General features: G+C 45.9%; 1 protein-coding gene across 1 annotated transcript; it reads left to right on the top strand.

The window, feature by feature from the left end:
• Positions 1 to 9,440: 9,440 nt before the first annotated feature.
• LOC307238944 (thyroid peroxidase-like) lies at positions 9,441 to 23,249 on the top strand (the record flags this gene model as incomplete). Its single annotated transcript, XM_080012100.1, has 12 exons — positions 9,441 to 9,508; positions 12,572 to 12,701; positions 13,316 to 13,442; positions 13,671 to 14,113; positions 14,432 to 14,684; positions 19,001 to 19,164; positions 20,608 to 20,742; positions 21,671 to 21,821; positions 22,252 to 22,353; positions 22,606 to 22,843; positions 23,037 to 23,056; positions 23,200 to 23,249. The coding sequence occupies 12 exons, from the start codon at positions 9,441 to 9,443 to the stop codon at positions 23,247 to 23,249; spliced, it is 1,881 nt and encodes a 626-aa protein (XP_079868226.1).
• Positions 23,250 to 24,748: the final 1,499 nt, after the last annotated feature.

The raw sequence follows: 24,748 nt of genomic DNA, 5'->3' as shown, positions 1-24,748 counted from the left end.
ACTAATTGATGGGATCATAATGAATGTGGTCAGTGCATATGCTCTCCAAATTGGGTGTGAGATGGAAGAAAAAGAGGAATTCTTTAGCGAGTTGGATGTAGTGGTGGAGAGCGTCCCCAAGGGAGAGAGAGTAGTCGTTGGAGCAGATCTCAATGGGCATGTTGGCAAAGGGATCAGAGACATAGGTGACGAGAAGGTGATGGGTAGGTATGGTGTCAAAGAGAGGAATGTGGAAGGACAGATGGTGGTGGATTTCACCAAAAGGATAGAATTGGCTGTTGTGAATATGTATTTCAAGAAGCGGGAGGAACACAGGGTGACATACAAGAGTGGAGGAAGGCATACACAGGTGGACTACATCTTATGCAGGAGATACAATCTGAAAGAGATTAGTGACTGCAAAGTTGTGGTAGGGGAGTGTGTTGCTAGGCAGCATCGGATGGTGGTCTGTAGGATGACTCTGGAGGCCAAGAAAAGGAAGAGAGTGAAAGAAGAGCCAAAAATAAAATGGTGGAAGTTGAAAAAGGAGGAGTGTTGCATGCAATTTAGGGAAGAGGTAAGGCAGGCGATGGGTGGGAATGAACGGTTACCAGATGACTGGGAAACAACTGCAGAAGTGGGGAGGGAGACGCCCAAGAAATACTTGGTGTATCATGCGGTACTCTTGGTGGTGGAATGAGGAAGTACAGGAGAGCATAGAGCAGAAGAAGTTGGCGAAGAAGAAATGGGATAGTCAGAGAGAGGAAGGAAGCAGACAGGAGTACAAGCTGAAGCAGCACAAGGCAAAGAGAGAATTGGCAAAGGCAAAGGAAAAGGCATAAGACGAGTTGTATGAGAGGTTGGACAGTAAGGAAGGAGAAAAGGACTTGTACCAATTGGCAAGACAAAGGGACCACGCTGGTAAGGATGTACAGCAGGTTAGGGTGAAGGTGGAAGGAGTACTTTGAGGAGTTGATGAATGAAGAAAATGAGAGGGAGAGGAGAGTGGATGATGTGCGGATAGTGGATCAAGAAGTGCGGCAAATTAGCAAGGATGATGTGAGAACAGCATTAAATGAGATGAAAAGTGGAAAGGCAGTTGGCCAGGTGACATACCTGGGGAAGCGTGGAAATGTTTTGATGAGATGGCAGTGGCGTTCCTAACAAGACTACACCATCCTGGAAAGGGAGAGGATGCCGGAGGAGTGAAGAAGAAGCGTACCAGTACCCATCTTCAAGAATAAGGGAGACGTACAGAGCTGTAGTAACTACAGGGGAATAAAGTTGATCAGCCACAGCATGTAGCTATGGGAAAGGGTAGTGGAGGCCAGGTTAAGCGGAGAGGTGGGGATCAGTGAGCAGCAGTATGGTTTAATTCCAGGAAGGAGTACTACAGATGCAATGTTTTCTTTAAGAATGCTGATGGAAAAGTACCGGGAAGGTCAGAGGGAGTTGCACTGCATCTTTGTGGATTTAGAGAAAGCATATGATAGGGTGCCGAGAGAGGAAGTGTGGTATTGCATGAGGAAGTCGGGGGTGGTAGAGAAGTACGTAACAGTGGTACAGGATATGTTTGAGGGGAGTCAGACAGTAGTAAGGTGTGCAGTGGCGTGACAAAGGTATTCAAAGTGGAGGTGGGATTGCATCAAGGATCAGCTCTGAGCCCTTTCTTGTTTGCAATGGTGATGGACAGGTTAACAGATGAAATCAGGCAGGAGTCTCTGTGTACTATGATGCTCACGGATGACATTGTGATCTGTAACGAGAGTAGGGAGCAGGTTGAGGAGAACCTGGAGAAGTGGAGGCATGCATTAGAGAGAAGAGGAATGAAAGCTAACAGGAGTAAAACAGAATACATGTGCCTGAATGGGAGGGAGGGTGGGAAAAAGCTGTGAATGTAAGGAGTGGAGGTGGAAAAGGCAGATGAGTTCAAGTACTTGGGGTCGACTATCCAAAGCAGTGGAGAGTGCGTGAGAGAGGTGAAGAAGAAAGTAGAGGCAGGGTGGAGTGGGAGGAGAAGAGTGTCCAGAGTGATCTGTGACAGAAGGGTTCCAGCAAGAGTGAAGGGGAAGGTCTACAGGACGGTAGTGAGACCTGCTATGTTGTACGGTTTTGAGGTGGTGGCAAGGACAAAAAGGCAGGTGGCTGAACTGGAGGTGGCAGAGTTGAGGATGTTGAGATTTTCATTGGGAGTGACAAGGATGGACAGGATTAAGAATGAATACATTACAAGGACAGCTCAGGTTGGACAGTTTGGTGAAAAAGTGAGAGAGACGAGAATGAGATGATTTGGACGTGTGTAGGAGAGATGAGAGTTACATTGGGAGAAAGATGCTGAGGATGGAGCTGCCAGGCAAGCGGAAAAGAGGAAGGCCAAAGAGAAGGTTTATGGATGTGGTGAGGAAGGACATGCAGGCGGTTAATGTAAAGGAGGAAGATGCGCAGAACAGAAGGTATTGGAGGCAGATGATCCGCTGTGGCGACCCCTCATGGGCGCAGCCGAAAGAAGAAGAAGAAGAAGATGGTATAATACTAACTGAGACAATTTTAACAGCTGTAAAAATTGTCTCAGTTGTCCGTCTCTCTGATATTACTCACATTTTTGTCCAGTTACATCTGTGATCAGGGAATTGATCAACTCTTCATTCAGAGAAAATCTTCAAATGATTGAAAATGTCATGCTCCACAGCAATCAGAGGTAATGAAATGCTGATACTATATTTGTTGTCTTGTTTCTTTTTTTGGAGTGAAATTGTTTCTTGTGGGAAGGACATTTTTCATCCCAGGTCTTATCCTAGGTAACTGTTCATAGCACAATGTAGCTGAACGCTTTACTATTGAGAAACTTAGCACTCTGCTGCAGCTTCTCATTGTGCTATCCAGTCCAATGGGGCAAACATTTAAGCCTTCAATAACACTATGGGAGTTTTCCATAGTAAAATAGTCCCATAGTAAAGCCATTCAATGAGGTCGTGCTGTGAACAATTGATGGAACATGATGGGAACAAACATTTTAATACCTTGGTTGATAGATCTATCTTTGAAAGAAGTAACTTCTGTCGTATCTGTTGCAGCCCAGCCATGTCCTTGGGACAAGTCTTTACATCCCTTCGTGAAGCTGAGCCAAAAACCTTGGAGATATCCCAAGCCTCAGAGATCTTTGAAAAAACCCTGCAAACGTTAAAACAAAGAGTAGCGCAAAGACATAAAAGGCATCTTACTGACCAAGGTACAGACAAATATCCCATTTTCGGTTCATCCAATTTGCCTCACATTTCTGAAAGAGACAGATGAAGCCCATTTTAAAATCTAGACACCTCAATAACTTCAGAAAATTTGGTTTTGTTTGTTTTGTATATAATATATTCTATAATTATATTTAATATTATATATTTTATATACATGTATATATATTAGGTTATGCAAGCCTTTAAAGATGTTTAAATATTAATATCAATTTGAAACTTCTCGACGCTGTTAATCATTTGTTTAATTAATTATGCTTCATGTCTGAAATCCATTATGTGGCTTTAATTAGAGCTGCTTTCATGGGCAGACTTGCAATTTATTGCAGATCTGTCAGGATGTCCACCAGTTGCAGACCCAGCCGCTTGTCTCCAGCAAAGCCCTTTGGACAACTACCGCACCATATCTGGCCTCTGTAATAACAGGTAGCAGTGTTTCTCCTGGAAATCCGTCCATTAGTGCGAGGGGGTTCTTGTAGGAATGTTGTAGAGGGTGATAAATGTTCTTTTAAAGAACAACCCATAGTTAAAGTAATAATGACACTTCTGCCTTGCACTGCATGTGCCACATGATTATGTTCGGCAATTTATCATTTACATTTATTTATTTTGCAGGCGCTTTTGTCTAAAGCGACTTATATGAGAGTCTAGAAACAATCAAAGCATACATCAACCATTGTAGAGACCCTGTATTTTGGGTCAAGATAGCTGCATGGAATCAGAATAAAATTTGTGTTATTAGTTTATTTATACATATATATATATATATATATATATATATATATATATATATACACACACACACACACACACCTTTTTTGTATGTTTATTGTATGTTTTGAATTTGATTTTAATGGCACTCTAGTTTTTCTCCCTCTCACACACACACACACACACACACACATACACACACACACACACACACACACACAGTGTAAGTGAAAAAAATATATATATAGCCATAAACAGTAATTCACAGGTTCAAATATTTCTGCGCTCAGCAGAAGGAAGAAGCTCAGTCGCCCAAAATGTAAGCCGCAAGCAGCAGGCTTAAAGTTTCAGACTTCACAAAGCCGTACAAAGTATGGCATATAAGGAGCAATTGACCAATCACACACTTTTTGTATCATTACAATGTATGCAGCATTTCAACACTCACAGTTCTTCAGTTCAGTTTTGCACTCCCACCCCCCGTACGTTCAGGACATAGTAATTGTTTGTTTAATCTTGTTAATTTATAATAGAATTGTGTCTCTCAATCCTGCCATGGTGTATACCAAATTGGGTGTTGATACAGTCAAAATCCAAAAACCTCTGAGACCATTAAATTCCGCCAAAATTGATTTTTTGGCTAATTTGCAGAATGTGAAAAACAGTAATATGAAAATACTTTTTCGATTTTGACTGGATTTTGACAATCAAAAATACGTTGTGCATGCCAACATGCAAAAATCAATATGGCACCTCGGATTTAGGTTATTACTTTCCCCCGGAGCATTTGCACCTAATTGCGCATTTGGGCATAATTACAGCACCACCATTTCGTCGATTGGGCTCACGTTACTTGGGATGCATTTTCACATCATTTCCAGCTATTGCACCACGTTTCATGTTTCTAGCTCGTTCCAGCTCATGGCAACAAAGAAGAAAGAATATTGCTGAAAGCAACCCTAACCCTAAGCTCTATCGCCCAAAATTAAAGCTGCAAGCGGCAACAAGCGGGTTTTGGGCTTCACAAAACTGAGCAAAGTCACTTTGGATAGTTTAATTCAGTTTAAAGGAGTGAATCCAATCACACACTTGTTGTGACATCACAATGTATGCAGCATTTCAATAATTGCACACTCACAGTTCTGCCATTTGCTCATTTGCATAATGTGAAAACCAGCAATATGAACTTTTTGGGATTTTGACTGTATTGTGGTTGGAAGAATCACCAAGGAGAAAAGGTCCTTTACTTTCAAGATTCTTTATTATTAAAGACCAGAGTTTGTCTCTGCAGAAGACAAGACTGGAAATTTACACACATGTACCCTTTTTATAAGATCCAAAAGTGGAGGATGTTCTGAACAGACCAGTTCCAACAATTTGTTTGATTAAAAGTACTGTTTACAGGACTGAGTTTTCTCTCGGGGGGTTAGGGTCAGGGCCTGAAGATATCGACCAAGATTTATGATAATTGAAGAAATTGTTAATGAGTAATGGTCAATTTTCTGCTAAGCCCCGTCTTTTGCAATGTTGAGTTGATGAAGGCCATGTTTTTGGAACGATCTTTATTTATAATAGTAATGTGTATCTCAGTCCCACAATGCTGTAAACCAAATTTGTTGTTGATATTGTCAAAATCCAAAAAAAAGTATATTCCCATTACTGTTTTTCACATCATGCAAATTAACAAAAAAATTATGGTCCAAGAGGCTTTATTGTAGAGCACATTGAGGTGGACTTGTGTATCAAATTTCAAGTCAATCGCAGTCATAGTGGGAGGGGCTGGGCCTTTTCAATATTGAGCCTTTTGGCCAGGTATTACAGCTGTACAGGATTCTAAAGATTGCTTAGACTAGGTAGCGAATTGACTCGCCCAGCTGCTAACCATCTCCTTCCTGAAGGCTCCCCTGTTTCAGCCCTGAATTATACCCCCTCAGTAACCCTACAAACTAAAGAATATAGCTTTGAAGGCCACTCCAGTTAACGACAGCTCTATTCTAATGAGTGCCAGTTTGTGTGTTTGCTCGGTGTTCATTTAACGACAAGTATACTTTTGTCCAAACAAGATGTCTCTAAATTGGGGGTAGGCAAACCATTTAGATCCTATAATGCGCTCTTCCTAACTTTTTACTATCTACAAGAAGGCAACTCAGGCTTAGGTGACTTGTTTCTCTAAAATAAAATAATAACTAAAACTGATACTTTAAATGCAGGTAAAGTATTTATTAAAGCAGTGCAAAGGGGTAGTTAATCATTACATGATACAGACAGACCGTATTTATTCGTGTAAATATAATCAAATAATCAATCTGATCAAAATCTGAAAAAGAGAAAGAAAATAAAATAATTAAAACATACCCTAATGCTTTCCCTACCCTATCCTAATTTGGCCTATTTTCAATTTTGGGGAAGCCAGGCGAAGGGTCTGATCAGGAACCTTCAAGCTGGCTTTACCAGCGGCGATGGGAGTAGCGATGTCCCCAGAACAGCCCACCTCCCAGTACAAGGAGCCCAGGTCTCACTACAGTCGAACAACCGCTGCTTGCTGGGGGGATTCAGGTGTCCGAGTAATCCAGAGAAGGTGTGATAGAGTGCAGTTATATGACTTCCCAGTAGAGGGACTCTATCTTAAGTAAATGCTCCTTTGCCCTCTCTGTCATGTGTTGCACCGATAGCCAGCCTGGCATGTTACAGCCGCGCCACATGTTGTTGAAGATGGTTAATAAAAGGTGAACCAACCAGGAGTCGGTCTCTGTTACCTGACGGCAAAATACCAAGATACCACATATGGCAACGAGGATAAACTGGAAGAATGTTCAGCAAACAGTGGCGTGAGTTTGAGCAGAAAGTTGTTACCGAGTGAAGTGTAGCTAGCTAAGCTAAAGCTAAGGCTATCGCGGTAACGGGATATTGGCCTGCTGTTACAAGCGTGAAGAAGCCGGGCGCTCCCTTTATCACGGAGTAAATACAAAGAGAAAGACATGGCTGCTTCAGTGGGGTCGGGGGCACCCTTTGACAACGAGTCGCAGAGCTGGGAAGAGTACCGCGAGATCCTGCCTAATTTCTTCGTGGCGAACGGAATCGGGGATGCAGAGAGGAAAAGAGCCGTGCTGCTGAGCTGTGTGGGCGCGAATACCTACACGCTGATGAGGAATCTGCTGAGTCCTCACCAACCGGGCGACAAGTCGTTCGAGGAACTGGTGAGGTTGTAAAAGAACCATTTCAACCCGAAGCCTAGTGAGATAGTGCAGCGGTGGAAGTTTAATACCAGGAGCAGGAATTCCGGCAAGAGTGTAATAGAGTACGTGGCGGAGCTAAGGAGGTTCGCACAGGACTGCAACTTTGGAGACACCCTGACGGTGACGTTGCGGGACAGATTAGTCTGTTGAATAAACGATGACCGCATACAGCGGCGGCTGCTGTCGGAGGACGGCTTATTGTTTGAGACTGCACTGAGGAACGCGCAGGCAATGGAGGCTGCGAACAAGGACATTAAAGATTTGAACAATACGAGAGACAATGCTAAATGGAACCGAGCGACAGGTACCATATGCAAAGTGTGTGATACGTACACAAAAGAGCAGGTTTGACGTGGGAAATGCTACAGGTGTGGGGGAATAAGCCACATGGCCAATGAATACAGGTTTGCGGATGAAAAGTGTCATAACTGTGGGAAGGTGGGGCACATTAAGAGAGCCTGCAGGTCAAAACCTGTTGATAGAGGTAAGAGGAAAGGTGATAAAAAGCAGAAAGGGGGGAGTGAAAAGCAGGATAAGAGAGCAAATTTCATGCAAGAAGATGGAGGGGACAGTAGCAGGGATGAGGTTTTGACTATCTACAGCATAAAGAGTACATAAATGACTATGTATAACATGCTGGAAGAGATAGTCATTCCCAAAGAAGAGCCCATCAAGATAGAACTAAGTGTAAATGGCATAAGAGCAACCTATGAGGTAGACACAGGTTGTGGAGTGACCATAATGGCAGAGGCAACATTCCACAACTTATGGAGGGTACAGAAGCCTAGACTACAGAAGTGTAGATAAACCTGAGGACATACGGTGGTCACAGGGTAAAAGTACCTGGGGCATCAAAACTAACAGTAGAATACAAAGGCAGTTCCAAGATGTTACCAGTAGTTGTAGTCAAAGGCTCGGGACCGAGTCTAGTGGGGCGGAGTTGGATAAAAGCTCTAAAAATACCCATAGACTGGCAAGATGTACACAAGATAGTGGATAGTGAGGCTACTGTACAGGAAGTGCTCTCAAGGCATGAAACAGTGTTCAAGGATGAGTTAGGGAAGCTGAAAGGATTCACTGCTAAAATACATGTGGCTCAGGACGCCACCCCATGCTTTTATAAGCCAAGATCAGTACCTTTTGCGATGAAGAAAAAAGTGGAAAATGAACTTGAGAGGCTTGAGAAAACAAAAATCATAGAGCCAGGGAAATTCTCAGAGTGGGCGGCACCCATCGTGCCCGTCTTTAAACCAGATGGTGAAGTGAGAATCTGTGGAGACTATAAGCTCACAGTAAACAAAGTGTCCCCATTAGAACAATACCCCATTCCAAGAATGGAGGACCTGATTGCATCCTTAGATGGGGGAGAGAAGTACAGTAAGCTTGATATGAGTCATGCATATCAACAAATTGTGCTTGAGGAAGAAGCTGGAAAATACATAACAGTGAATACACACAAGGGGCTATTCACATACACAAGGTTACCTTTCGGGGTGAGCACTAGTCCAGCTATTTTCCAGCGCACAATGGAGGGTGTGCTACAGGGACTTAAGAATGTGGCTGTGTACAGTATCTAGATGATATACTTCTCACAGGAAAGGATGATGAGGACCACATCCACACACTAGATTTAGTGTTACAGCGACTAGAAGATGCAGGCTTGTGCCTAAAACGAAGCAAATGCAAATTCATGGAGAAGGAAGTGACATTTCTAGGACATCGAGTGGACGCCAAGGGACTTCATACAGTGCCAGCAAAGGTGAAAGCAGTGCAGGAAGCACCAGCACCTACGTCAGTGACTGAGCTTAAAGCTTACTTGGGACTGTTAAACTTCTACAACAAGTTCCTTCCAAACCTATCGACCTTCCTGGCACCGCTACACAAGCTTTTGAGAAAAGAGGAGCCATGGACTTGGGGGCCAGAGCAGGAGAAAGCTTTCGCTAAGTCCAAGGAGTTGTTACAGTCAAGCAGTGTGTTAGTTCACTATGATGAAAACAAAGAACTAATACTGGCGTGCGATGCTTCGCCGTATGGAGTTGGAGCTGTCTTAGCACACCGCATGCCAGATGGATAGGAGAAACCCATCGGGTTTATGTCAAGAACGCTCAACGCTGCAGAAAATAACTATTCCCAGTTAGATAAAGAGGGTCTAGCCATTGTCTGCGGTGAAACGTGCTTCCATAAGTATCTTTATGGGAGAAAGTTTGTGATTTGCACTGATCACAAGCCTTTGATAAGTCTACTTCACAAGATGAAAGTGGTACCACAGATGGCGTCACAGAGAATCATGAGATGTGCTGGGCTGTTGAGAGCGTACGAGTACAGCATTGCTTACAGGTGAAGACAATGGCAACGCAGATGCTCTTAGCCGCCTCCCACTACCGGAGTCAGTACCCGAGGAGCAAGTGCTGATGATGGATCAGGACCATGGTCCGCCGATGACATCAACCAAGCTACGACAATGGACAACAACAGATACAATACTCTCCAGGGTACGAGAGTATATCCTGAGAGGTTGGCCAGATAACCATGACACTGACTTTAATCCTTATCGGCAGAAACAATGCGAGTTGAGTGTACAAGATGCTGTGTGTTGTGGGGAGCCTGGGTAGTCATACCAGAAAGAGGACAAGCTCATATGCTGGAAGAATTACACCAGTCACACCCAGGAATGAGCTGTATGAAGGGTTTGGCAAGAAGTTACATGTGGTGGCCTCACATGGATGCTGATATAGAGACTAAAGTAAAATCATGCGCTACATGTCAAGAACATAGGAAAGCACCTTCGAGTGTACCACTACATCCATGGGAGTGGCCTGAAAAGCCCAGGAAAAGACTCCACATAGACTATGCAGGTCCCTCCATGGGTAGAATGTTCTTAGTAATTGTGGATGCTCATTCCAAGTGGTTGGATGTTTATCCAGTGACTTCATCCACCTCTGCAGTGACTGTAAATTGTTTGAGGAACAGTTTCAGCACACATGGCATTCCAGAAATGATCGTGTCAGACAATGCTCAGTGTTTTGTCAGCGAACACATGAAAGAGTTTATGTCCAGGAACGGTATCACACATGTCACATCAGCACCATACCACCCCTCATCTAATGGTCTAGCAGAGAGGGCAGTGCAAACATTCAAGGAGCTGATGAAGAAGAGCACAGCTGGGACAATAGAGACAGTGGTGGATAGCTATCGCATCACTCCACAGTCGACTACTGGATTGTCACCAGCTCGGATGATGATGGAAAGGAAGCTGAGGTGTACACTTGACTTGATGCACCCAGATTTAAAACAAAAAGTCGAGCCAAAACAAACAAGTCAGAAAAACTACCATGACAGGCATGCCAAACATCACAACTTTGAGGAAGGTGACTGTCTAGATCTGTCTACACTAAGAACTTTGGATATGGACCTAAATGGATACCTGGACCAGTGCAGGAGTTAACAGGACCAGTTTCCTATACTGTTTTGCTGGGGGATGGAAAAGTGGTCAGGCGACTTGTGGATCAGCTGTTCAGCAAGCAGGAAGGGGAGCTTCCTACACCACTGTCCAGTACTACAGAGGACGACATAACAGAACCCAGTCCACCAGCTGCTGGAGCACTGGAGGGTGCAAGTTCTCACCAAAGAGAGGACAGTGCTGTGCTGGTGGTGACCCAGGAGGATACTGCACCAGGGGGTACATCAGCCAACGGATTGCGCAGATCAAGGAGGGACAAACGTCCTCCAAACCATTTGAAAGACTACTCCACATAAAGTGGATGCCTTTAGGGGCAAGAATGTGCCCTAGTCTACTTAAGGGGGAGATGAGTGTTTGAAAAAATAAATAAAAAGAAAGAAAAGTAGATAACAAAGTGTTCGGAAGAAATAAAAGGTCTTCTGATGTTGTGATGGTTACATAAAGTTATATAAAGGAAGCAGGGTACAGCAAGCTAAAATATATATATATAAGTTTATATGTTACTGGCTAGACGGGAAAGAAAATGCTGTGGTGTATTATTATTTTCGTTGCGCTATTATGCATATTATTTTAAGACATCTTTTTTTTATAGATTAATCTCATTCATCCTCTTCTTCTACCTCCCCAATTATGAGAAAGTCCATCAGCTGATCCGGTAGCTCCCAATCCAGAACTATGGCCATTTCCTCCCACAGTTCTTCACAAAGGCCTGAAAGGCCTTCACTACTTCCCTCCTCCGCCTCGTTTACTTGGACTGGAGATTCCGCCAGAGAAATGTTCTCTTATCCTTCCATCCATCCTGGTGTGTCTTTCTTCACTGCATCTGGTTCTCGTGTCAACTTTGGTGGTAGCTGATCTCGTTCTCCTCTGCTGGTCCCAGCGGTTGCTTTCTTCTTCATCTCCCTTTCTTCCCTTGTCTGAGCCCCGGTCTTTGACATTATCTCGCTGATCTCTTTCTTCTTGGGCTTATCAGCACTTTTACTGGGTGCTGATTCTGGTGCGCCGTTTTTCACAGGAACTAGCTCCTTCTTCTTACTGCTGTCCTGTCTCAGGTCTCCCCAGAGATGACGCCTCCATGTTTTGTTCTTCAGCCCTTTCGGTTGTACCATATCCTCCTTCCTCCTTCCTTCCCTAACCTGTGTAACCTGCCCAACATAGAAAAGTTATGGATTGTCATTTCAACAAACGGAAATAGGTGTGGTTTCAGTTTTTACCGCTGTGTGGAATGTTAAAGAAGGCAATGTAAAAGAATCTTCAGGCAACTAAAATACTGAATTTTTAAACTCTCGATGGACTAAGTTGTGTACACATTTTGTGGACATAATCAAACAATCGCCCAGTGCAAAGTGCTCAGGAATGCAACACAACCCATTGTCCTTGTAGTTGAGGAGTTCAGGAATTCAAAGTCTTCAAGGACAGCTTTTCAATAATCTTGATTTGTGACTTTACCAGATGTGCCTAGAGGTCACCATAGGGTGATGAGTTAAAGACCACACATTCCATTAAAATATTTACCAGGAAAATTGCTACAATGTTTCTTAAAAGCTATTGAAGCAGTTCCGTCCACCACACACCACCCAAATGAAGTTTTCAGGGCCCTCCGGCACAGAGACACAGATGACAATGTGTGTGTGTAGACATCAGTTTATTGCAGAGAGGAGGCTAGATGGAATTAGCCAGGCGCAGATGGAACATGTCATGACAGAGCTCCTATCCCGAGTGTGTGTGGATGGGGTTTTTTAAACCTGACGTTCGTTAGCCCAACCAGCGAGCGTCAGGTGTGGCTGCTCAAACACACACCGCAGATATGTTTTGTCGTATGTGGCCCTTTTTTTAGAAAGTAAACCCAGAATGTGTTAACTCTGTGCAGACAGGTCCTGAAGCCAGAAATATCTCAGAATTGATTGACAATTCAACTCTATGTACTTGTTACTTTTCAGGCAGAATCATTTGTGGGGAGCAGCTAATTCACCCTTTGTCAGATGGCTTTCAGCACAATATGAAGATGGAAACAGTCAACCGAAAGGCTGGAACCCTGGACAGCTCCATAACGGAGTTCAACTTCCCCCGGTAATCAATAAAGTGCAAGAAAAGATTGCAGAGGGACATCTGTGTCGGGATTTGTGAGGAGGGAAGTCTAAGAACACCAATGCTTAATTGCAGTATTTAACAGGAGACACATTCATCTTAATTGGAAAATTTGACGGGGGAGAAAATTATATATATATATATATATATATATATATATATATATATATATATATACACTCATTCAGCACCTTGATTTGTGTGTTCTAGATTTTCTGTTTTCTGGGTAAATGTAACATCTGTCCAGGAACTACAGATAACAAATGCCTCTTGGCTAACTCTGGTGCATTTTCAGCATTGTTTATTAATGTGCACTGTCCCTGTCAAATGAACTAACAAATAATATTGCTACTGGTCAGAATCAATAATAACTGAATGTTTAATTTAGTCATTAAAGATAAGGCTCTAATTCTTATATCATTCCCTGCCTTAATAAAAATGCAGCTTCAGTGAACATGAGCCTTATATAATTTGGCAGAACTGCTTTGACTGACTTCTTCTTCTTTGACTGCTTTGAATTCTTCTCATGGTAAATAGTAAAGGTATCCAAAGATATCTTCACAAAATATGAACTAAAGTCCCACTCATGTTGACAGGTGAAGGAAGTCAGCATGAAAATAATGCATGCCTCTTCTAAAAGATTGGATGCGGTCTATTCTCAATTGATAGTGGAATGGGGACAGTACCTCGCCCACGACATTTCCTTTACTCCTCAAAGCAAAAGTATTATAGGAGGCACCAACTGTTTGAAGACATGCCAAAATGTCCACCCCTGCTTTCCTATTCAGGTAAATCGTGAGTAAGATACTTTAAGCCAGTCCATTTGCCCACTACTACTACTGTCCTCTCTTAAAAAAATAAATAACATTTACAATTATTTTCTTTTTTTACAGTCATGTAACACGACATCAAGCGTCCAAAGCTGTTTGCCTTTTATCCGTTCATCACCAGCCTGCATAACCTCTTTTGGATCGGATATTGACCAGTTATTCCAACGGCAACAAATTAATGGGGTTACATCATTTATTGACGCCTCCACTGTTTACGGTCACACTCAGCAATTGCAGAGTGTCCTCCGTGTCTTTACATGTGGCAGTGGCAGACTTGCCATCAATGAAAGATTCAAAGACCTAGAGGGCAGATCTTACCTGCCGTTTGTGCCTGTCCCTCCATCGGCCTGTCTCCAGGACCCCAGGAATCCTGGAGGGGAGAGAGTGGAGTGTTTCGCTGCCGGTGACAGCCGTGCCAATGAGGCGGCTGGCCTGACCACTGTGCACACCCTGTGGCTTCGGGAACACAATCGCATTGCAGAAGCCTTGAGAGCACTCAACAGTCACTGGAGTGGAGAGATTGTGTACCAAGAGACCCGCAAGATTGTTGGTGCTCTTCATCAGGTGCGACACTGTCGATAATGATAGTTTCCAAGCCTTATGCATTATGACCATATATTGGTACCCATCTTTTATAACCTCTCCCTTTCCAGGGAGAAGACGTTTGAGCCATAATTGTTAAATTATTTAAAATTTCACTTATCTATTCTACAGCAAGGACTTCTTGTTACACTCAGGATTTATTTTTGCAAAACTCGTAATTTATGAACAATTATCAACTGTTTTAGTGCACTGCAGGTAATAAAAGTAATGGTAATTTTCATTGTTTTTGTACAATTACCTAAATGTCTTTTTGCCTTTCTTTTTTTTTTAACAAACCAGATCATAACAATGAGAGATTATGTTCCCAAAATCATTGGGCTGGAATCATTTAAAAGCTACATTGGACCCTACGTGGGCTACGATCCATCTGTGGACCCTTCAGCCTCCAACATATTTGCCACAGCTGCATTCCGGTTTGGCCATGCCACCATCTCCACAGAACTGAAAAGACTCAACGAGAGCTTCCAGACACATGAGCCTTCACTTCAACTCCACAAAACGTTCTTTAGCCCATGGAGAATACTAAAAGAAGGTTAGTACGGTTATCAGAAATGTAACTATCGGATAAAAAATGAGACACACCTTGCACATTTTCACAGAGTACTTGCACAACAGAGTGCTTAGAACATGAACCAGCCCTGTTCTTATAACAGGTTGTTTCCACTAAGTAAGAAGGGTCAAGGCGCCTGTTTCCTTTAAAACATGTCAGGATTAGCATGAAGGTACCATCATAGAGCCTAATTAGGAGCAAAACAACTGGGTGTTCTGCCTAAAGGCCTCCACAAGCTCGACAGTTTGGGCTGGTTTAAGGCATTCCCAGCCAAAAAATGGTTGCACTAGACAAAATCTCGTGGTGTGAATGGTGGTTTTTGGTCTTTCACTATGACAAGATCAGGTAGTGTCAAAAATATTGCACCATAATCTTGCTGTATGGCTATCCTACGTGGCTATACTACAAACAATATCCTCCTTCAAGACCCAGATGCCACCACATCAGTAACATGAGTTCACTGGCACAAAGCAAAGGGATCAGAAAATTACATGAATTGAATACAATACAATTAAACCTGCAGAGGTGTCAGCATTCTATATCGAAACATACCGTCCCAAATTGGCCAAAGACACAAGATAAAGCTATGAAGCAAGACACCTCCTAACTGCTCCCCAGGTATGGCAGCCCACTGCTGCCATACCTGGGGATTAGTTTAATCTAATCTAAAACCTAATCTAATTATACAATTCTAACTAACAAATAATCATGAATCAGATTATGGAAAGATAAACACGCATAGATTACACAACTACACAATGCAGATTAAGCAATGGTTATCACTTAATAATGACAACAACAAAAATTAATTGTGTTATCATAATGACTAATGCATCCTATAAGTACAGACAAACGTAATTAGACACACATCTTCTCATCTCAACGTCCTCATCATCATCACAAGGGGAGCCTGGGATCCAAGAATCAAACTGTTTTGAATCTTTCTTGGAGATCAGTGGTGACGAGGACATGGAACTGCCCAAGGAATCTGGCAGAGTTCCAGCTTTTTCAAGATTCAAGAGGTTATTTTTCACATACATATCCATACGGTCATACATATATGCAGTGAAATGTCATGACACCTGGTGATTACGCACAATTAGCTCTAAAAATACTAAAAATACTAAAATGTGTTACGACCGCAAATAGGAGGGACCCAAGCGCACGACACAGAGAGATGGGAGGCAGATGAAGGATGTTTATTAGACCACATGGTGGAGATGGCCAGGGGGACCCGGGCAGGTGGGGATGGAGCAGGGCAGGGCAGGGATGATGATGACCGGGAAGGAAGGGGTCCAGGTTCTGGCCGGAGAGACGGGGAACCGGGCTGGATGGAGAGGGACGGACAGACTTGGTCGATGAGAGGAGACAAGCAGGTTAACTGTGCTGGATGGAGAGGGACGGACAGACTTGGTCGACGAGTGGAGACAAGCAGGTTAGGGGAAGACGAAACAAGGAGACATAAACTAGGAACTTGGAACAAGCGCGAGGACTAGGAACTAGGAGCTAGGAGCGAGGAGGTAGAAACTAGGAACTAGGAACTAGGCCAGTAGCAGTATAACATGGGTGAGCTAATTGATGGTCTAGCACTGAGTGACTGGGGAGCTGGAGAATAAATACTGTGTGGGTGATGAAGGAAATTGATCCCAGGTGTGTGAAATTGGCCTAAGGGAGGAGCTGCAAATGGGTCAAGAGCGGCCTCTAGTGGTGCTGGGAGGCCATGGGCCCAACTGTACCCCCTCCCTCTACAGATGCCCCTTGGCTGATATCTGGCGAGTGCGGTTGAAATCCCGGATGAAGGAGGCATCCAGGATCTGTTTCCGGGGGACCCAGGAGCATTCCTCTGGACTGTACTCCTCCCAGTCCATGAGGTACTGAAGGCACCTCCCCCGGCGCCGCACATCCAGCAGGCGGCGCAATTTGTAGGCCGGGTGATCGTCGATGGTGCAGGGGGGTTGTGGGGCCTTGGCGGGAGGGAGAGGGGGCTGGAGACCAGCGGCTTAAGCAGGGACACATGAAAGGTTGAGTGGACACGGAGGGAGGGAGGGAGGCGGAGACGTACGGCACAGGGGTTGATGATGGATACAAGGGGGAAGGGACCAACATACCGAGTTTTTGGGAGTCCACCTTGAGGGACAAGTCCTTGGTGGAGAGTCACCAACCTGCGGTCTCCCTTGCCGATTGTTGTTTGGCGAGGAAGTGAGCCGCTTTAGAAAAGCGGTCCACCACCGTGAGGATGGTAGTGTTGCCCCGGGATGGTGGGAGACTGGTGACAAAGTCCAGGCTGAGGTGGGACCAAGGGCAAGTCGGGATGGGTAGGGGGCGGAGGAGGCCGGAGGGGGGTCGGGTGGAGGTCTTGGACCGGGCGCAGGTGGGACAGGCGGAGACGAAGGACTGGGTGTCAGGGAGCAGAGTTGGCCACCAGAAGCGCTGTCGAACAACGGCCAGGGTGTGGGTGATCCCGGGATGGCAGCTGAGGTAGGAGGCATCGGCCCACTGCAGAACCTGGGAGCGTGTGGTGTCAGGGACGAACAGGCAGTTAGGGGGTCCGGTACCTGGGTTGGGCTGGTGTCGTGAACACACGGGACAGGGCGTCAGGCTTGGTGTTCTTGGTGCCTGGGCGGTAGAATAGAGAGAAGTTAAACCGGCCGAAGAACAACGCCCACCTGGCCTGCCGGGAGTTGAGCCGCTTCGCTGTCTGGATATAGACCAGGTTCTTATGATCTGTCCAGACGACGAAGGGGTGGTTTGCTCCCTCAAGCCAGTGGTGCCACTCCTTCAGGGCTAGTTTGACGGCCAGGAGTTCCCGGTTGCCCACGTCATAGTTGCGTTCCGGTGGGGTGAGCCTGCAGGAGAGAACATCGTTAGTCAGGGCCCCGAAGACCGCTGGGGCATTAGACAGACCGAAAGGCCTTACCAGATATTCTAAGTGTTCGAGCGGGGTGTTGAAGGCAGTCTTCCATTCGTCACTGTCACGGATGCGGACCAGGTGGTAGGCATTGCGGAGGTCAAGTTTGGTGAAGTGGGTGGCACCCCGGATGGGAACGAAGACTGAGTCCATCAGAGGCAAGGGATACTTGTTCTTGACTGTGATGTCATTGAGTCCCCTGAAGTCAATGCAGGGACGGAGGGTCTTGTCCTTCTTGGCGACAAAGAAGAACCCCGCACCCTGTGGAGATGACGAGGGGCGAATGATCCCGGCGGCGAGAGAGTCGCTGATGTAGGTCTCCATGGACTCCTGTTCGGGCCGGGAGAGGTTAGACAGGTGACTGCAGGGGAGGGGGTCGCCTGGCAGGAGGTTGATTGCGCAGTCGTAGGGGCGATGAGGTGGTAGGGACAGCGTGCCCTGCTTGCTGAAAACAGGGGCCAGGTCCAGATATTGCAATGGAACAGAGGACAGGTCTGGGCTCTCGGGGACCACCTGCGGCACGTCTGGCGGCGGGGTAGAGGCCGAGCGGAGTCAGTGGGCATGGCAGTGCGTGCTCCAGGCACTCACACTACCCGAGCGCCAGTCTATCTGGGGGTTGTGGGTCTGGAGCCAGGGGTACCCCAGAACCAGAGGGTTCTGGGGGGAATGGATGAGGAAAAACCCCAAAGACTCACGGTGGTTGCCGGAGAGTAGCAGCTCGAGGGAGGCCGTCTGGTGGGTAATCCAGGCCAGAAGTGACCCGGTCAGCCCCTTGACCTTGAGCGGTGTGGGGAGAAGGACGGGTGTCAGCCCTAGCTGGTGTGCTAGTCCCAGGTCAAGAAAACTCTCATCTGCCCCAGAATCTATGAGAGTGGAGGAAGAGAGTGTTATACCCCCCCACGAGAGGGTAGCCGGGAGCAAAGGACAGGAGAGAGGGTTGGAGCTGGAGCGGCCGGAACATGTCCCGGACAGCCGCAATACAGATGGGCTCGCGCCTCAGGGGAGATCCGGGAGAGACTGAGTTGCATAGGCTCGGCATCGACGTGAGTCGGGGGACTTCGGGGGCGCCCAAGAGTAGTGGGCCCTGGAGACCAGGGCGCGGAGGCACTGGCTGTAGTCTCGCCCCCCCCCTCACGCTGGCTCCTGTAGCCAGTTGTCCAGGTGGATCGCGGTATCTACCAGATGGTCCAGGTCCGTCGGCTCGTCCCGCCCGCAACTCGTTGTTCAGTGTGTGCTCAAACTCATCCTGCAGTGCTCTGTCGTTCCAGTCGCTTTCTGTGGTTAGTGTCCAGAACTTGACGATGCTACGGGGACCCTGTCAAGGGAGAGGAGTCTTCTGGCGGCCTCTTTCCTGCGAACTTGGTGATCGAAGACTCTCCTCATTTCGCAGGTGAACAGATCATAGGAGAGACTCTCGGGGCCCCCCTGATCCCAAACCACGGAACCCCAGCCGAGAGCCGCCCCTCTCAGGCAGGAGATGAGAAATTCTTGCAGGCGCCATCAGAGGCATACGACGATGGCTGCTGGAAAACCACCATGCACTGCACTAGGAAGGCACGGCAGATGCCAAAATCGCCATCATAGGGTGCTGGAGCCGGAACGTGGGGATCACGGGGGACGAGGGGGGCACTCGGGGCCATGGTGGAGGGAGGAGGGCGGGCCGGAGGAGCAGGGGGGGCCACGGGAGCCGGAGGAGCCGGCGTAATCTGCAGGCTGCTGACGGCTGCCGAGATGGTCCGGAGGTGGTCCGCGATGTCCCGGAGGTCTTGGTCATGTTGACCAAGCAACACTCCTTGGTTCTGGAGTACGCTGCGGAGCCCCTCTGTGTCGGCTTGGTCCATGTTTGTTGGCCAGACCGCACTGTTGCGACCGGAGCTAGGAGGGACCCAAACGCACGACACAGAGAGACAGGAGGCAGCCGAAGGATTTTTATTAGGAGATGGCCGGGGGGACTCGGGCAGGTAGGGATGGAGCAGGGCAGGGCAAGGATGATGATGACCGGGAAGGAGGGGTCCAGGATCCGGATGGAGAGGGACGGACAGACTTGGTCAACAAGAGGAGACAAGCAGGTTAGGGGAAGAAGAAACAAGGAGACATGAACTAGGAAATTGGAACAAGCGCTAGGACTAGGAGCTAGGAGCAAGGAGCTAGGAACTAGAAACTAGGAACCAGGCCAGTAACAGTACAACTTGGGTATGCTAGTTGACGGTCTGGCAATGAGTGACTGGGGAGCTGGAGAATAAATACTGTGTGAGTGATGAAGGTAATTGGAAAGGTGTGTGAAATTGGCCTCAGGAAGGAGCTGTGGATGGTTCAAGAGCGGCCTCTAGTGGTGCTGGGAGGCCATGGGCCTAACAAAAATTTACGTAACCAACACGATGCGTTTGCGCAGGTGGCCGCAAGGGGCAGCAAAACCATCGCGATTCTGCGTTCTATAATAATATAATAGTAATAATTGTCTTTGTTGTATTAATTATACATTGCATTGCAAGAAATGAAAATATTTTAGTTTAGTAAAAGTCAACGGCAAACATAAAAGTCTTCAGCCTCGATTTAAAAGAGGTGAGAGTTGCAGAAGACCTGTAGTTTTCTAGGAGTTTGTTCCAGATATGTGGTGGTGCAAAAAAACTGCTTCTCCCCGGGAATCATGTATAATCACCAAATCACCTGGTCAGGGGTTGTACACAAGTTCCTAGAGTGGGCTGGGTAGGGTTGCTTTGACCTGGGCACATAGACTTAAACACTTGTGTGAGAGACAAACATTATGACAACATTGCTTTGGACGATGATTGTAAAAGTTGGATACGTGGAATAATTCTGTGACTCCCAAACAATTATGTTGAATAGCAGACTACAGTCTCAGTACCAAACATAAATGCATGCACCCTAGAGTAACAACACAATATTATAATTACAGTGTCTAATATATAGGGCAATGTTCGCAGGATGCGGGATGCCTGTGTTTCGAGATGTGGGAGTCTCAGTCCCACTTTTTAGGGTGGGAGACGGAGACTTTCTTTACTGTACCTCGACTCCCGCTCTGAGAGTTTGCGGCTGAGGCACAGCACTGGCTGCTCGGTCCCCTCCACCTCCTGGGACAAGACCGCGCTCAGCCCCCTGTCCAACGCGTTGGTCTGCAGACAGATAGGGAGAGAGAAATTAGGGTTAAACAGCACTGGCTTCCCATCAAGAGCTAACTTTACCCTTGCAAATCCCCGCTGGCATTTCTCTCACCACTGGACCGAATCTGAAGCACCCTTTTGAGTTAAGTTAGTCAAGGGGCTGGTTACCTCCTAAAAGTACAAACCTTCTATAGTAGCTGGCCAGCCCCAAGAACTACTTGACCTCCTTCTTTGTCATGGGTCTCGGCATGTTCGTGACCGCAGCGGTTTTATCAAGCTGGGGTCGGACCAGGCCTTCACCCAAGTGATACCTCAATATTGTAACTCCCTCCGGACTCAAGCACTGGGTCCACATGCTGAATATGCCCCCCCAGGTGTCGCCGTGAATGATTACGTTGTCTAGGTAGGCCGGGTCGTATGGTACGTAGCGACACAGGATGCAGTCCATGAGTCTCTGAAAGGTGGCTGGGGCACCGAACAACCTGAACGAAGTGTAAGAAAGTGGTACAACCCGAACAGAGTGGAGAACGCAGATTTTTCCTTGAACTCCCGAGACAAGGGAATCTGCCAGTAGCGCTTGGTTAAATCCGGTGTCATGAAAAAACAAGCCATACCTAACCAGTCCAGAAGTTCACCGGTCCGGGGCATCGGGTTGGCGGCAAACTTTGACATTGCGTTCGTCCTTCGGTAGTCTACGCAGAACCAGACCGACCCATCGGGCTTACCCACCAGCTCGATGGGACTAGACCAGTCACTCATAGACTCCTCTATTACACCCATGTCCAGAATTCCCTCTATCTCACTTGATATAGCCTGTCCCAAAAAAATACGGGTGAGTGAGCAGGGTGTCTGCTCTACGCCATCGATTTCAACTACCCCCTCAAAGGCCTTGCCTAGGGTGTTGTCTTGTGATTGCTCTAGCGGAAAATCCTCTATAGGGAAGGTTAAGGGGAACGAGCGAGATCCCACTTGTGATCCCACCGCCCCTGTACCCGTCGCGCCTGTCGACGACCCCTACACGTTACCGCACGGCACACAACACTAACATTTCCTTACCGACCATGAATTCACTCCCCCAGCCTCTCTCAGGTGGGAACTAACCGCAGCCTGTACCCTATGCTTTTTTCCCTTGTAATGAATTTTGAGCCGGACCATCGGATATTTTTGAACATCCCCATGCACCCAACGAACCTCCACCTGTGACGCCTCCACCAAAGCCCTGGTCAAACCAGGCGTTGCTGGACCAACGTCTGTAAGCCTGATGTCTACCCCCTTGTAGGATATATTTAGAAACTACAATGGAACATTTCAATGTAAATTCCATTTCATTCTGTGAGCACAAAACTTCCCATTCATCGTATCTTATTTCACGATGAATGGGATTGTTCAATTTAACATAAATGTTGTTGTGGGACTAATAAAGGTTTTCTTATCTTATCTTATTTTAATGAAATATTTGTATATTAACCACAAACAGTGTTTTCCTGTTAGTATAAGGATGCCTTATTGTTCCTTACAGGTGGGATTGAACCGATACTCAGAGGCTTAATGGGGACGGCAGCAACAGCTGTGAGCACAGACAAGCTGATGTCAGACATTACAGAGAAGCTTGTCGTGCTCGGTATACCTCAGAAGATGGACTTGGCTGCTTTGAACCTCCAGAGGGGACGGGACCATGGTCTTCCTGGTTAGAAGCTGGCTAGTTTTTACGCAATCTACCATGGCTGGGGGATAAAGCTGAACGTTTTAGAATCAACATAATAATCGGAGGCTCCATTCTGATAAATACGCTTATTGTTGAGAGAACTGAGATTTGTGGTCACTTCTTCATTCATTGTTGGTCTGTCATTGAGACCTGAAATTTGTCTTTCAGGTTACAATGACTGGAGGGCTTTTTGTGGACTCAAGCCTTTAAAGACAAAAAAGGATTTCCAAGCAGTGGTAAAAGACAGTGGGGTTGTCGACAGGGTACTCAAAATCTACAAACACCCAGACAATATTGATGTCTGGCTCGGAGGGCTCATTGAGGACCTGCTGCCAGGCTCAAGAAATGGTCCGCTATTTTCTTGCCTGATTGGAAAGCAGATGAGAGCGCTTCAAGATGGAGATAGGTGCATAATTGTTTGCTCATTATTTGGCATATGAAAACAATATAATTACATATTGTACATATTATATATTGTATATATTAATAGTGTGTCTATATATACGTACATATACATATATTCTTAAAAAGTCCAACTTCTCAAGAGAAGTTGTCCTGTTTTTGTGAGATAAACAAAGTGTTTTCTCTAAATTCTACAGGTTTTGGTGGGAGGCCCAAGGTACATTCACTGAAAGCCAGAGAGCAGAACTCTTAATGTCATCCATATCACGCATAATCTGTGACAACAGTGGAGTGACTGAAGTTCCACTGGATGCCTTTCATCTTGGGAAATACCCTGATGAATTCCTGTCCTGTAATCAGATTCCATCCATGAGTCTGGAAGCTTGGAGGGAAGAGAAAACTGCCGGTGAGCCCGATAGTCGTTGCATAAGAATATTTATTTAGATCCAAGTTTATCATTTGCCTCCAACTATGCTGCTGTTTTATTAAAAAAGATGGATTATCATTAATAAGGGATCTTTTTTCTAATCACATTAAATCATAGGAGTCTAGGTAATGAGAATAATCTCCCCAGTGTACCACTGCCTATGCTTTTCTAACTGCTTCTTTTTGACGCTTCATCAGAGCTAACTGGCTATTCTGTCCCTGTTATAAGCCCCCATGGCCAGCAGTTCAGTTTTCTCGATGGTACAAGTGAACAAGAGGCTGGTGATTCGAGTCTCTAATATACCGACAAACCTTTATGGTGCTAACAACAGCAACACAGTGAGATAGCAATGTTTTTCAGAAGTTTTAAGTGGTACTTAAAATTGCTACTTTATCATTTCTCTTCCTCCCCACGCAAGCACTTCTTCACAGCCCTTCCATTAATTGTAATTTCCTTGAATTTTGTTTAATGCAGCTTCGAGTAATTTGGGGATTCAGGGGGGAAAGTACTGTGACAAACTTTATTTTTTTTTCAGACTTTGATGTTTGCGGCTCTCCAGGGCAGATACAAAATGGGGATTTCATGTTGTCCTCCAAATCAGGCAAATTAGTTGCATACTTCTTCTGTTACCACAGTTTCCAGTTAAAGGGAGCAGATAAAGTTGAATGTAATGGAAATAGATGGAGCAATCAACCCCCACAATGTACAGGTGGATGAATTAATCTCGACTAGTGGTTCTCAACACTTTTACTAAGATGATCCTTGTTTAATCACTTTAATCACTGTTGTAAGAATGGTGTTGTATTTTTTGATTATTTTCGTTGGATCTCTTGCTTTGCACATCCTTACCATTTAACGATGACGATGTTGGCGTCTCTAGCACAACATGAATACCAAATTTGAGAAAACACATGTTGAGCATGTGGTTTGTAATATTTATTTATTATTATTTCTTTTTTTTAACCTGCACTGTGCTATTGCACCCAAAACAGAGTTAATCTATGGATTTTTTTTCATTTAAGGGTGCCGTCATAAGCATTCATGGCATGTCCAACCTGAACCCCTTTTGTCTGTGTGTGTGTGTGTGTGTGTGTGTGTGTGTGTGTGTGTGTGTGTGTGTGTGTGTGTGTGTGTGTGTGTGTGTGTGTGTGTGTGTGTGTGTGTGTGTGCGTGTGTGGGTGTGTGCGTGTGTGCGTGTGTGTGTGTGTGTGCACATGGCAGTCTACCCCAATTAATGCTGAAGTACCTGATGGCTGGCACTATAGTGCCAGTCATCCCCGAGCCGGACTGCCACACAGATCACCCCGATGGCTGCCAAAAACACTTCAAAACTCACGGGCCGTAGAAGAGCCCTGAACCCACAGAGAAGCTGAGAAGCAATGTGGGCCCTGGGAAGTGCCAGCCAGACGCCACCCATTGCTGGAGCAAGATGCAATGGGTGGCCAATGGGTTCCCTGCACCACAGACCCTGGTCTAGTCATT

Source organism: Zeus faber (genome assembly GCF_960531495.2).
Source record: "Zeus faber genome assembly, chromosome: 13".
Taxonomy (NCBI): domain Eukaryota; kingdom Metazoa; phylum Chordata; class Actinopteri; order Zeiformes; family Zeidae; genus Zeus; species Zeus faber.
Note: the sequence above shows the minus strand (reverse complement) of the source record. Positions and strands in the feature narration are given on the sequence as shown.